General features: G+C 37.8%; 1 protein-coding gene across 1 annotated transcript; it reads right to left on the minus strand.

Moving 5' to 3' along the window:
* Positions 1–4286: 4286 nt before the first annotated feature.
* On the minus strand, positions 4287–5237 carry LOC131900879 (olfactory receptor 52N2-like). The gene has a single exon (XM_059252209.1). The coding sequence runs from the start codon at positions 5235–5237 to the stop codon at positions 4287–4289; it is 951 nt and encodes a 316-aa protein (XP_059108192.1).
* Positions 5238–15659: the final 10422 nt, after the last annotated feature.

Consider the following 15659-nt stretch of genomic DNA (forward strand, 5'->3'; position numbering starts at 1 on the left):
TGAACTTAAAATGAGATAAAACTACAAAAATTTTTGTTACGGATTTCTTCATATTTGGAAGAACTTTTGCTCCACCCCTTGGCATCTCTATAAATACCCTGGGGCAGAGACAGTCCGGTCTCCTTGGAATAGGTTCCAGGCCCTCTCGAGGCTATCCTTTATTTTCTGTTTATCTCCACAATATAAATCCTTCTAACTAATATTTCCTGCTGCTCACACTCAAAACTCTGGGGAACTGTGGGGTTGGTGGGTAAATGCCCCGCATAGGATACTGAGAGGTTATTAGCTTCATGAAAATAACAAACAAGGCAATGGCAGAGCTGGGAATTTTACAGAGACTGTGCTTCCAGCATCTTGCATTTTGAAGGCTACAATATGCTAGACTACTTACCCCCATGTCTGAAAATGTAAATGTTCCCAGCATAATATTTATGACCATGATGGTGAAAAGTCCTGTGTGCTAACTCACAAGAGGGCTCAGCAGGTACAGTGCATGTGTGTAAGCCTGATAAACTGAATTAGACCCTGGAACTTGCAGTGAAAGGAGGGAATAGACTCCTGAAAGTGGTCCTCTGACCTGTGCATATGCATGTACACACTTGTACACACTACACAAACAGTAATAATAAATTAGTATGTGAAATACAAGGATCTGCCAGACAAACTTCAGTCGTTCCGTCATTTATAAGCTATTCTACCCCCTGGGTTTGTTCCCTTTGATAATGGGGACATAGGGTTTTTTTATGTTCTTTGCTCCATGGTGACCAAGTTAAATATCTACACCGGTTATTTACAAACATTTACAAAGACATTCTGAAGCCCCAAGATTATTCATGTAACCCTCATGTGGTTACACAGCACTTTCTTTTCGGTGTGTTAATAAACTTTACATAGATTACCATCTCCAAGTATGGTTATGTTCTTTAGAAAGTGTCAAGTCATGATATACATTTTAGTTAACTATATACATCTTTGGATACAAGTTTCTCAAAGTAAAAGTGGTACTATTAAATGATCTAGTAACTTTTGCTGTCTTTATCTTATGGGTTTATTGCAGCACTATTTACAAAACTGGAGAAATGCTAGACTTCTAGATTGTTTACAACTGAGGAATAAAGATAATGTGGTGTATTTATACAATGGAATAGTATTTGTTCATAAAAAGATAATGGAATTGTGTCATTTAGCAAAAGACGTAGATGAGACTTGAAGTCATGTTAAGTGAGATGAAGTATTCCCTCACTATTACTCACTCATGAGATAGGAAACGTTGATCTCAGAGAAGAGAGAATGGACTAATGATCACTAATGATCACCACAAGCCAAGGAAAGTCAGGAGTAGATGAAGAAATATTAATCAGTGGATTTTAAGTTAAGTAGATAGAAATAGAAAGTTCTGTTGTACCATTGCCCAGTAGAGTGACTATGGATATCAATCTACTGTGCATTTATAAAGGAAGAGATTTTGCAAGTTTTACCATAAATTATATTTGAAGACCTATGTATGTTTAGATTGATTGAAAAGTTATACATGTATTGAAATAGTACTGTTACACTCTTCTCTTTCTATATGTTTTGTTTCTTTGTTTTTATCAGTTATTTTAAAGAAAAGTCTAGGCTGAGAAAATACCTCAATTGGTAACATGCTGGTCTTCTAAGAATGGAAACCTGACTTTGATGTCTTAGTGGGTCTCGCAAGCTAGGAATGATGGCAACTCTCAGCACTGGAGAGGCAGAGACAGGAAGATTCCAGGGCTTGCTGGACAGCTAGCCTAGGCAACTTGACAAGTTCTGGGCCAGTTATCTCAGAAAATAAAAACAAAGGAAAGAAAAGGTGGAATGTACCCGAGGAACACATCAGAGGTTGTCCTGTGACCTACACACTTACTTGGTTGTAATGTAGAGGGAGAAGAGTGGAATTTGACAGTGACAGTTAAAAAAAAAAGTGCCAGTGTGTCATTTGGCAGTCATGGGTAAAACTGGAAATCAGGCTAAGTGAAATAAATCGGACATAAAGCATCTCCCAACACTTAAACTGTTAAATCTAAAATGGTGTGGAACCTCTCCACATAAAAACAGGTTAAGTAAATAGAGGAAAGGGGAACCTACTCAGTTAATGATGGTGGCAAGTCTCTGCTCTTGGAAACTAAGTTATATCATATGGAAAAAGACTGTGCAATTTATAAAGTTATACAATATGGAGAAAGGCTGTGTGTTCTATAAAGTTGCAACATATACAGCTGTTTATGCCCAATATTCTAGTTTCTAGAGAATTTTTTTTGAGACGAGTTTTACTTTATAGCTCAAGTTAGGCTGAAACTCACTGTGTCCAGATCTGCATCAAACTCAGGATCCTTTTGCATCAGCCTCCAAAGTTCTAGAGTTACAGCTATTGACATCCACACCCAGCACTAGTTTCTGCAGATATTAATTGCTCCAATGAAAAAGTTTTCAGGTGGATAACAGGCCTCTTTTATATTGAATTAAATGCCTTAGACTCATCTTAAATGCAGAAGTATGGAATGCAAACCTCTACACTCCAAAAAGCACATAGAACAGTTATGCCTCCTTATTTACCCTTGGATAAGCAAGCCATGAAGCTGCTGACTGTACTGTATATATTCTTTGTATTGTTTCATTTTCTTTATGCATATTCACATATTGCACATCCACACAAGTGAGGAACTATTGGCAAGGGGGTGCTAGGAGGGTAGTGAGAGACCCTTTATTTCAGATGTGGCCCGTTAGTCTGCCTGTTTTCTAGTAGATGGCCCTACACTCAAGTACATACTGACAGCACTAAGTGACAACTCAGTGGCTCTTAAAAAGAGTAGTGAAGTTGGGAGGGAAAGGGGGAAGGTATAGAAAGAGTTGGAGGGAAGGGACAAAGATTGGGTTCGTTCAAAACCCATTATATTCACATAGGAGATTCTCAAGCCAAAAATAAAATGGAAAAAAATATTGTGATATGAACAAAAAATAAAAAAGCAGTTTAGGGAAAGTTACATTGTGTTTAGTTTGACTGTGTTTACATATGGCTAATGTTGAGAGCACCTAGTCAAGTTGACCAAACCCAACAGAGTAATTCTAAAACAAATAACTTTACCGATGACAATTTTGTTACATAAAGACGGTTTGCAAAGTTGGGTAGAGTTCCTTAAAAACCTCAGATTCTGCTTCTAAACATGTGACAATTATATTAAAATATGCATGATGTGATCAATGTTTCCCAAGAGTTTGTCCATGTGCCGTGTGATATTAAAACATATTCATGTTAACAGATAAGAATATGATTTTTATCAACATAATTATTTCTACCTATCCATATTGCTTTCATCAAAACATTCTTGATGACTCCAATCATCTCTCAACATATCTTCTCTCTCTCGCTTGCTTTTCAATTGGTACAATTTCTGGAAATACCTTCATTTTACTCCCATGTATTTCTTATTTCCAGAAATCTAATGAGGTCCTCTTTCCCACTCTGTCACTCTGCTGTTTCTTCCTCTACATTTCAGCCAGGCCTGAGCAAGCCCAGGCCTCCTTGCTCAGCAGACTATGTAGATGCTCTTCATATCTTTCCTTTAACTTACAAACTCTCTCCTTTAGCAGATGTCACATAGTGACATTGCATCTTTCAGAATTCCTCAGAACTCAGACTGTGGTGACCTTCAGCACCTACACCACTCCAACTTCCCTCACACATGCACTGGCACTGCTACAGGAGTCAGATGTCACCCAAATTCCAGAATGTCCAGACTAAAATGTCAGACATTGTCCCTAGAGTGATAACTCTCATAAAATTTTAAGGCAGGAATCTTGAAACAACAATGAAACTCTGAAGAAACTTCCTGAGGAAGTGTGCCTGCTTCCCTGCAACGTGGAGACAGTTTATCTGCCTTCCCACTACTATGGCACATTGAGGCTACCAGACATCTCATTTCCACCTGTACCCTCAGATGCCTAAGCATATGTGCAATAATCACCAAGGTTCACTTGAGGTTGCCTATGCCAGCATCACTGTTCTGTATGTGTTCTGTGAGCTCTGACTAAGGCACCTTATGCTAGAAACATACTTGTTTCCCTATCTTCTTTCTTTCTATAAAATTAAGGATTTTGTATTCAACATTCTGTTACTGTTTTTGTGCATCCAATGATAGAATTTTCACCTGTATTTTCTACTGAGCTCACAGCTTGAATTTTTCAAATTCAAACCTTTCTCCATTGATAATTTTCTGGATATTTATGTTAAACACAAACTTTGTTAGCAGATATTTATCTCACACTCAAATATCTTTTTGTCTAACAAACAGTTTGATCACTCCTTCTCGGATCTGCTTAGTCTTTACTCCATATACTATTGGATTCAAGGTGGGAGGCAGCAACAGGTACAGGTTGGCTATAAAAATGTGGACATGATGGGGTATAGTGCTTCCCCCAAAGCGATGAGTGAAGAAGTTGAAGAAGGCTGGGACATAGGTGATAACAATAGCACATATGTGTGATGTGCAGGTACTGAAGGCTTTATGGCGAGCATCTGCAGAAGACAGCTTTACCACAGCATGGATAATCATGGCATAAGACATGGAGATACAGAACATATCAAAGCCCCCAATAAACACAGCAGCTATAAGACCATAGATAGCATTAATCTTAATATTACCACAAGATAGTTTGGCCACAGCCATGTGGTCACAATAGGTATGGTGGATGAGGTTTCCTCTACAGTATGGAAGACGCTTGATCAGGAAAGTAAAGGGGATCATGAGTAGCACACTTCGAATGAGTGTCACCAATCCAACCTTGGTAATCACAGTGTTGGTGAGGATGGTGGAATAGCGTAATGGATAGCATATAGCCACATAGCGGTCAAGAGCCATAAGCATGAGTACACCAGACTCCATGCCTGTCAACATGTGGATGAAAAACATCTGTGCGAGGCAGGCATTGAAATCAATCTCCTTGAGACTGAACCAAAATATGCATAACATACTGGGGACAATTGTATTACATCCAGAAATATCTGTAGCAGAGAGCATGGCTAGAAAGTAGTACATGGGCCGATGCAGGGCCTCCTCATGGATGATGAGGTAGATAAGTCCACAGTTACCTGTCACAGCAGTGAGGTACATAAAGCAGAAGGGCAGGGAGATCCAGATGTGTGCAGCTTCCAACCCGGGAATTCCATTGAGGATAAAGTATCTTGGTGTCAGGCTGGAGGTGTTGGCCCCACTCATAGTGATTAGTAGAAAACAAGTCACACCCTGTGGGTAATAGTGCTGAAGACAACAGTGAAAAGATTTTTTTCTAGACATAAAACATAAGTATTTTTCACAACATAAACAAGAAATACGTATTTTGCATCCAGACCACATTCCTCTATCCTACTCCTATTCCTAATTTTCTTAATAAATTAAGAGAAATTGGCGTCCAAGCCCTGGGCTGGCTTGGCTTTATACTGTCAAATCTATTGACACATGCTAGCTCATACTCCCAGGCCAGTCACTAGTGCTTGATTTTATCCCTTCAATCAATTTCCAAATTATGGACTTCGTTTGAATATCATTGAATTTGTGAAATCACATTTCCCTTATCCAGGAAGTCTTTTCAGGATTGTCTGCTGGGTTACATCTATTAAATCATGTGAGTATGACATACTATGCGAATCTGTTATGAGGCTGACATGGTTAAAAGCCTGTCTAAATTTAACAAGTCTGGATTTTCCAAATCTGAGAAAGCAAAGGCAGAAATATGAGCATGCTTTTGTACATGACAAGGCAAAAAACAAAGTTACAACTTACAGAGCATAGTCATATGTATTTTCCATTTTATCTTTTTTCCTTGCTGGCAAAGGGAAGAATTTTTATATTTACATTTAACGAATGATTTTTTCATAAATACAAAATTTTATTTACACTTCATTAGTGTAGAAAGACCATGATGCTTCTCATACCACAACACTCAGGACACACTGTTATTCAAATACATACTTATTTACTTTGACTATACAAAACAATGCAGTTTAATAAAAGATATACCAAAGATAGAGTTCACAAATTCCTTATCAGACCCTCCCCAAAAAAACCCAAAGCAAGAAAACTTGAACATAGTCTAGGCTTAATAGGAATAAGCTTCATCAGTGCGAGAAGTCCATCATTACACAGATACAGGATGCTTAGGACAACCGGGGGGGGGGGGGGGGTACAGAAAATAAAAATAAAGAAGATGAATTTTTGAAATTATAGAAAAGATTTTAAAACCACACTACTGTCCTACACAAATCCTGTTTAAAGGAGTTTTAAGAGTTACATTTTACTGTATCAACAAATGATTTTTTAACTTTAATTCTATTTCTATTATATATTTTCAAATCTATGTAGATACATATCAAACATTTATGTCATTTAAAATGATCATATATAAATAAGCTTAAATATATATCATGCTGTCTGTCAAACTATAAACTGAGTTTGTTCTTTTGTCTTCTTGTCATCACCCAAATAACCTTAGGTTCTTGTATTCAGAAGGATGCAGTTCTTACTAAGCTTTAGCTACTGTTTAAGGACCATTTGCTTCCCATCTTTTCTACTTTGAGGATCTGTAGAAAACCTTCCTAATGAAAACACTTAGTATCTTTCTGGGGCAAAGTGCAATTTTTAAAACTTCAAATTGAACTTTCAGTTATTGCTTAGCTTACATTATCAAGTTGAAGTATCAATTTTCCTTAGGTCTGTTACAGTGTTTGTATCTTCTGCAATATTTGAATCTGCAAACACCATTTTCCTAATTTGCATTGCTTCTCTTTCCTTTTCATTCTGGTGTAACTAGATATTTCTCCATTTTCCATATTAAACGTTATTCATATGGAAATTCAGTACATTTCAAAAGCATTTGCACCAAATGTAAAATGCTTTTAATAGTAAATAAATTATGGAAAATTTCAACACAACCCAGAATACCAAAACAAACTATTAATGCCAAAACAAAATATATATAAATAGTTTGATTTTTTTTTCTATAAGAGAAACATAATAAAATCATGTCTAACCATCCTTTACTACTCCTATGTCTTTCCCATCTAATTCAGGGCAAAATACATCATCTTTATATCTGCTTGGAAAATACCATGCAATTAGCATGCTTTTAAATCTCTGAATGCACCCACCACTGCCCTAAATGAGACTGCATCAGTCCACCTATACCTGTTGCAGGCTTCTCAAACTCAACAAACATGTTCTTCTGGTCACCTCCCCGTCATTTCAACAGCTCGCCCTCTTCTGAGAACTGTGACAAGTGCTTCAACAGTTCCAGGTGTCTGCTCAGTTAAAACAAATCCTTCCCACCTTCCAAATTAATACTGTAACTCAGAGATTTCCTATCCCCTCTTCAATCTTGGCCTCACTCTGCCTGTCCTAACTTTTCCATCTCTGTAGCAGTTGGTGTTGTGTGTTGTTACTCCCTGGAAAGGAAATTTCCATCTATTTTATTCACTGCTCTATGTAGAAAAATACATGATGAAATAATGAGTCAATAAATTGCCAAACTCCTTTTGGATGGTTTTACAACTAGAAAATTAATATCTTAACAAATTGATAAAGTGAACACTGAAAGATAAGAATTCTTCTCAAAGAAGACAAACCTGATTTCAATATGTCTTCAATAACCTTAAAGACTTCTAAAAAATGAAATCACAGCTATTCATAATTGGAAAGTATGTACTAGATCCATATAATTACCCTTGCATTATTTACAAACTAAGAATATATGTGTATACAAATATTTCTATGTACATGTATACAATACATATTGACAGAAAATAAGTCCAGGTTCATATAATTGTTCATCCCAGCTGATAAAATATCCTAGGGCAACTGTAAAGTCACTGAAATCGCATGTTTTCCATTGAAGGGAAAGCAGCCAGTGTCAGGAAAGTGCTTGTCAGTAAGTTGGGTTACACAAATCACAGGAACTCCTTATTCTCCATGCTCTAATGCATTTTGGTTGATAATTCTTACCCCTTTCTAAGGATCACTCTAACAGCTGTGGAAAGGACAGACCTGTCTCTTTAATTACATAGAAATAAACTTGGCAGTGCTATAATCTTTAGTCCTTGTCATATCAGTATGTTGGAGTCCCCGTCTCCCAGTACCCAAACGGCACCTGATTTTTACCCCATCCTCTACCTTGAAAGCAACTTACAAACTTCAAGAATTCTACAAAGTGAAATAATTCTCTATATTTCCTGCTCAACCACCCCTGACTCAAGTCCTTGTGTAATAGTAGTATTTTTGTCCTATGCATTTACTTTTTTCTGGGCTGTACAAACTCACCTCAATGCTACATGGTTTTAAATCCCCGTTCAAGACTGCTACTACTAAGAACTGTTGTATTTAAATAACGAGTCTAACAAGCTTAATATTTTCTCTGGAGACATTTCAGGTAGTGGATAAAATGTTTTGGGCATCACAGGTAAAGATCCCATAGGTCTCTGATGGAGGGAAGGTAAATGTATCACTGTGAAAACATCTATATTTAGAACACATTTGAGCGGGGTATTGGCAGCTCTCAGACTGCCCTAAGTTTTTCCTGATGAGCCATGGGAAGGTAGAGATACTTTCTGGCATTTGATTTGAGCAGGGTATGGGCAGCTCTGATTGCCCTGATTTGTCAATATCCAATCCCCAGGGCTGCTCAAGTTCAGTTTCATAACTTTACCACATATTGTATATGCATCTCAAAGTTTACTAAAATTATTGAGGAAACAGTTTATGAACATTCTATGTTAAAATAGATATTAAAAATAGAATTCATTAAAACACATTTTCTGCAATCACATCAGTTTATATGTCCATGGGGAACAGTGCACAGTTAAAACGCACTGGTTCTCCACCCTCACCCTTCCCTACTTTGATACAAAAATATCACTTTTTAAAAATTCTAATTCCATACAGTAGCCCTTGATCATATTTAAGGTACACTGAAGGTTGGGCTTAAATTTTATCAGAAGTAAACACATTTCTGATCTGGAATCATGGAACAGCACAAATAGCTTAGTATTAACCTTTGGGTAAGTGAAAGTGTTTCCTCTACAGAAGGTGAACACAGTGAGCAGCAATCCAGTGCAGGTAGTGTCGCTTTCTTCTAGAACAGCTACCATTGCCAGAAGCTCAAAGAATCTACATTTTTTTGGTAGTGAACAGATCACAGTTGGGGTTAGGGAAGCAATTCAGTGTAGTAGTGCTTGTCTTGTGTACACAAAGCCTTCAATTTGATTCCCAGTGCCACATAAACCAGAATTTAGTAGGGCATGTCTGTCATCTCAACACTCAGGACATAGAGTCAGAGGAATCATAAGTTCAAGGTCATCCTCAACTGCACAATGAGATCAAGGCCAGCTTGGGATACATGAGACCTTGTCTCAAAAGGAGCAAAAGCCAAAGCACAAAATACAAACATCAAGCTGTAAGTTTGTAGGTACTGCCCCATAGCACAGTGCAATATAGCTTCATTATGGAGCAGACAGTGATAATAAATGATAAACTAGGAGTAAATGTGCCTCTGAAAATATGCCTTTGTACAATGTTAGTAGCATTTGATAACCTAATACATCAACAAATGCACAGAAATCACTCATGCTCAAGGTCCTGGAAACATCTAGAAATCCCAAGCCAAAGACTGTTTATCATAGCATCCTCATTTAGCAGGATCCTCTTCTGGTTTTGCTTTGTTTTCCAATAGAAAATGATATAAATAAAGTATATCTGCTTATTAATTGTGTAGATACTGTGCAGATTTTTATAGTTATTATGTAATGAAGAGCTGTGAAAATTAAAGGTATATACATGACTTATAATATGTTTATGTATACACACATTAGCATACTTGAAAAAATTGATGTCAGGTATTAGTGAGGATGTGGAGTAGTTGGAACACTCAAGCACAATTAGTGGAGATGTAAATGGTAAAATCATGTATTATGGTGCCAAGGTTTGAAACAGGAACCTTGTTCATGCTAAGCAAGGACCCCAGCATTGACTCTGACCTAGCAAAATCACTTTGAAGAGCATGTGACAATTTTTTTGAAAATTTAAAGATAGCCCTACTATATAATCTAATCTGGTCCTATATAAATGAACAAACCAAATGTGTATGTCTATACAAACGCTTTGCTATGAATGCTCAGTGTAGGCTAAAAATTAAGTGTTAAGTGGCATATAAATGAGTATCTATTGATAGTGATAATTCAATAAATTGTGGCTGGTCATACAATGATAAAAAAGTCACAGAAGTCCGAACCCTAGCCAAGAATCTACTAGCAATTGATTGGGGAGGGAATTCCGTTTTCATCATGGATAGGGTCCTTAGTGTCTATGTTAATGCTCTGGTAGATGGCTCTACACCCATGTGCATACCGAAAAGAGCGCATGAGATTAGAAGTAATAGTGGTAGGGGTATGGGAAGGGGTTGGAGGGGAAGGAATGGCGGATGAATTTGATTATTTATATTTTAATTAGTTCTTTGATAATTTTGTACAATGAGTTTAGTTTTGATCATATTCATTCTCCCTCCTCCAATTCTCAGATTTAGCCCCAACTTCTCATCTGTCACATTTTCCTATCAAGGCCAATCTGTGCTGCCTAAATTTTCTTGGATAGATGGACTTCCACTGGAGTAGTTGACTCTATGCTATTAGAGAAAATGGATGCTTTCTTTCTCAGTAGCTAAGAATTGTCAATAGCTCCTCAGCTACAGGTAGAACTTCATACCCAACTCCTTTTGCTATGCTTGGATTTGGTCTGGTTTAGTCTTGCACAGGTCTTATGCATTGCTGTCACAACTGCTTTGAGTGCATATGTATAGCTGCCCTGCTGTGTCCAGAAGACACTGGTTTCTTGAAGTTGTCCACTGCCTCTGGTGCTTACATTCATTCTGTACTCATTTTCTGCAATGATACTTGAGCTGTTGGAGGAAGGGGTGAAATGTATATATTTAAGGTTGAACATTCTGCAGTCTAAACTTTGTTCAGTTGTGGGTCTCTGTGTTGATCATCATCTACTACAAAGATAAGGTTCTCTGATATGGATTGAGATGTACCTTAATCTATGGGGAAATGGTAAGTCATAAGGAGTTGGTTTAATATTATCTCCAGTTAGCAGAATAATAGATTATTTCCTAGTGTGGTAGTTTGAATGTAATTAGCCCACATAATCTCAAAGGGAGTTGCACTATTAGGGAGTGTGGCTTTGTTGGAATGGGCATGGCCTTGTTGGAGGAAATGTGTCACTGTAGGGGCAGGCTTGGAGGTTTCCTATGCTCAGGACACTGCCCACTGTCTCAGTCAACTTCCTGTTGCATGCAAGACATAAGACTCTCAGCTACTCCAGCACCATGTCTGCCTGCATGCTGCCATGCTCCCTGCCATAATGGTGATGAACTGAACCTCTGAAATTGAGTTCTCTCAACTAAATGTTTTCCTTATAGGAGTTGCTTTGGTCATAATGTCTCTTCACAGAAATAAAAACCTTAACTAAAATGGAAGTTGATACCAGGGACTGGGGTATTGATGTGATGAGACTGACCATGCATTTGTTTGGAGTAATATGGACTTTGGGACTGTGAATTAGAAAAGCAGCTGAACATTTTAAGTGCTGCTTAATGGGCCATACTAATAGGAACATGGGAGACAATGCTGCTGAGTATTTGTTGAACTATAGGGGCTCACTCAAGAGGTTTCAGAGGAGAATTTTAGAATGTTGCCTAGAGATCATTCTTGTGATATTTTGGCGAAGAAAGTGGCTGCTTTTTGCCTTTGTCCAGAGTCTGCCTGAGGTTAGAGTGAAGAGTTTTGAATGAATTCAGCTGGCAGAGGAAATTTCAAAACAGCCGAGTAAAGACTCTATTAGAGATAACGCTATTAATCACAAAACAAAGATTTATAATGAAAAACAAGCAAGGCGAGCAGAGTAAATTACAAAATGTAAATTTTGAGGAGAAAAAGAGCACCAGGAAGTGGAACGAGATCTAAGTCCTGTGTTCAAGGAGATAAATGGATTAAGAAATGGAATAAAGGGAGTGGTGACCTCAGGGCAAGATCCCTCCCAGTTAAGTTTCCTAGTGTGAAAAGGACTTAAAGAAAAATTTAGAGCTGTGTGTGTGGTGGTACACACCTTTAATCCCAGCACTGGGAAGGCAGAGGTTTGTGCATCTTTGAGTCTGAGGCCAGCCTGGTCTACAAAGCAAGTTTCAGGACAGCCAAGCTTAGGCAGTGAAGGACAGAAAGCTGGTGAAGATGTAATTGAGAGGGCCATGTTCTAGCGCCAGCAAGCAGCAGACTTTGGCAGCTTCAGCCACATGGTTCTGGCTTTAGAGTTAAGGATAGAAGAAATAGCTTATGGAATTTGCCTCTGTGCATTAAAGAAAGCCACTGAGGTCAGGCATGTGTCAGGGGTGTCTGTGAATGAAGGAGGCCTAGTAGAAAGGCCATTGTGTAATGCTGTGAAGTTGAAGCCTAGATTACCTTGGGGAACCCAAGATGTTGGAGATGCCAAAGATGTGGGATACTTGCTAAGGAAAGATGCTAACAGGAAGTTGAACCAGCCAAAGAGAAAGAAATGTGTTGCAGTCAACAAAGCTGAATGGAGTTGGAACTCTGAATAGTGTCAACGTCAGACATGAAGGTTCAGAGTTTAGAGTTTGCCCAGCTGGTGTTTGGTCCTCCTTTGGTCCAGTATTTCCTCACTATGCTCCTTTCCCTACATTTTGGAATGGTAGTGTATATCCTGTGCCATTGTATGTTGGAAGTATGTGATCTGCATTTTTATTTTAATTTTACAGAGGATTACAGTTAAGAGATTGCCATGAGTCTTAGAAGAGAATTTGAGCTTTGGACTTTAAAACATTGTTGACTATGATAGAATATGGGGACTTTTAAAGTAGGATTAAATGCATTTTACATTATGATATTGTTACAAGCTTATAGAGGCCAGGTAGTGGAATGTGGTAGTTTGAAAGTAATTGACCCCCATAATCTCATTGGGAGTGTTCTAATGTGGGTCTCTGTATCTGCTCCTATCAGATAACACTTGATAACGCTGATCTGATGACAATTGGACCACGCACCAATCTATGGGTATAGCAGAATATCATTAGGGAGCATTTCATTGCTTTTGTTTGTTTTGTTTTTGCTGCTTATGTTTTGTTCTATTCTGGGTCTCTAGGCTGTCCTTCCTCTGGTTCCTGACCATCTAGGCAGCCATCAGTCATAGGTTCCTTCTTGTGGCATGAGCCATAAATTGGACAAGTTATATGTTGGCAATTCTCAGAAGTTCTGCATTACCATTACCCCAACACATCTTTCAGACAGAACAGATTGCAATTCCAAGTTTTTTTTTTTTGGGGGGGGGGTTGAGACAGGGTTTCTCTGTGTAGCTTTGGAGCCTATCCTGGAACTCTCTCTAGACAAGGCTGTCCTTGAACTCAGATCTGCCTGCTTCTGCCTTCCAAGTACTTGGATTAAAGGCATGTACCATCAGTGCCTGACCTACAATTCAAAGTTTTTGTGGCTCCACTGATGTTCCAGTCCCAGTGCTAGGAGCCTTGCCTGGTTATATGGCATTTAATATGTTTAATAATCTAAAACTTTTCATTAGAGTGAGACACATCTGATCCTGGCAGCACCAATTTACTTCAAAAAAAGAAACTCCATATGGAGTTTGTTTTCTTTGTGGAAAAAGCTAGCAATTTGGGCAAAGAAACTGCTCTTTCCTCAATTAGTGACAGTATGCTGTCCAAATTGAACAGGACACAAAAGAAAGCAACTGCCAAACTTTGCCAAGACAAAGTAGGACAATCCTTCAAAATACCCTACTTCTCAGAAAAGTTTATCAGATATGCTAGACCTGTAGGCCAAGGATAAATGTCCAACATCACCAAAGACCTTTCAGTGACTATCCAGGCAGCCAGATGTCCCTGTCATTGGGTAACATTTCACCCTTCTGGGGTTTTTGATGGAGTTAAAGACTAAATAATTCAACTTACAGTTTTGCTTAGTTATGATAAAAAATAAATTAGGTATAAAACTTAAGACTCACAGAGATAAGATAAATAATAGAATATTTTCTCTAAATTTACCAAATACAAATGGACTGGATATTGTAACTGTAATTCTTACTTGATAACTGTTTTCATTGTATATAATTTAACTATGTTAAAGGTAAAAACTTCCTTTTTTATTTAGACAAAGGTGAAATGCTGTGGAATGACCCTTCTGTACACTGTGAAAATGTATTGCTCTTGTTAATAAAAAGCTGATTGGCCAATAGGCAGGATTTTCAGGGCAGAGTCTAAGGAGTCTCAAGCCAGACACAGAGGAAGTAGAATGTGTACAAAATGAAGTAACAACCCATGAGCTACAAGATAGAACTTAAATAAGAAATATGGGTTAATTTAAGTTGTAAGAGCTAGTTAGTAATAATCCTGAGCTACTAGCCAAACACTTAAGTCTCCATGTTATTTGGGCAGGCAGGAAAGAAAAGTCCACCTACAATCTTTTTCAGTTCCATCTATTTGCCTGAAAATTTCATATTTTTTTAACAGCTGAGTATTCCATTGTATAAATTTTCTCTATCCATTCTTCAGTTGAGGGATATCTAGGTTGTTTCCAGTTTCTGGCTATTATGAATAAAGCTGCAATGAACATGGTTGAGCAAGTGTCCTTGTGGTAGGATTGAATCCTCCCAAGAGTGGCATGGCTGGGTCTTGTGTAGACCAACTCCCAATTTTCTGAGGAACTGCCATATTGATTTCCAAAGTATTTGTACAAGTTTGCACACTCACCATTAATAAATAAGTGGTCATCTTACTCTACATCCTTGACAGCATGAGCTGTCACTTGTGTTTTTGAACTTAGCCATTCTGACAGGTGTAAGATGGAATCTAAGTCCTTCTAATTTGCATTTCCCTGATGGCTAAGGATGTTGAACATTTAAGTGTTTCTCAGCCTTTTGAGATTCTTCTGAGAATTCTCTATTTAGATCTATACCCTGTATTTTAATTGGATTATTTGGTTTGTTGATAGCTAGTTTCTTGATCTCTTTATATAATTTGGATATTTGTCTTCTGTCAGATGAGTGGTTGATGGAAATCTTTTCTGATTCTGTAGACTGCTGTTTTGTCCTATTGATGGTTTCCTTTGTCTTAAGAAACTTCTCAGTTTTATAAGGTCCCATTTATTGTTTTCAGTGCCTATGCTATCACTGTTCTGTTCAGGAAGTTGTCTCCTGTGCCAATGAGTTCAAGGCTAGTCTTCATTTTTTCTCCTTTTATGGGTCAGTGGATCTGGTTTTATGTTGAGTTTTTGATCCATTTAGACTTGAGTTTTGTCATCCAGTTAAACTAGCAAGCATCATTGAAGATGCTTTCTTCTTTTCACTCTATTTCTGGCTTCTTTATCAAAAACCAGGTGTCTATAGGTATGTGGAGTTAAGTCTGGGTCTTTGATTCAATTCCACATATTTTCCTTTATAAGAATAGATGAGAGAAACTATCCTAATCCATAATTTTACCAGTGACATCAACATTACTTGTGCGTTATGGGTTCACTACAAATAGAAAAGGTTAAATTTGTGGATATTGTCAACATTTCTGTGTCATAATTGAAT

Source organism: Peromyscus eremicus, chromosome 1, assembly GCF_949786415.1.
Source record: "Peromyscus eremicus chromosome 1, PerEre_H2_v1, whole genome shotgun sequence".
NCBI lineage: Eukaryota > Metazoa > Chordata > Mammalia > Rodentia > Cricetidae > Peromyscus > Peromyscus eremicus.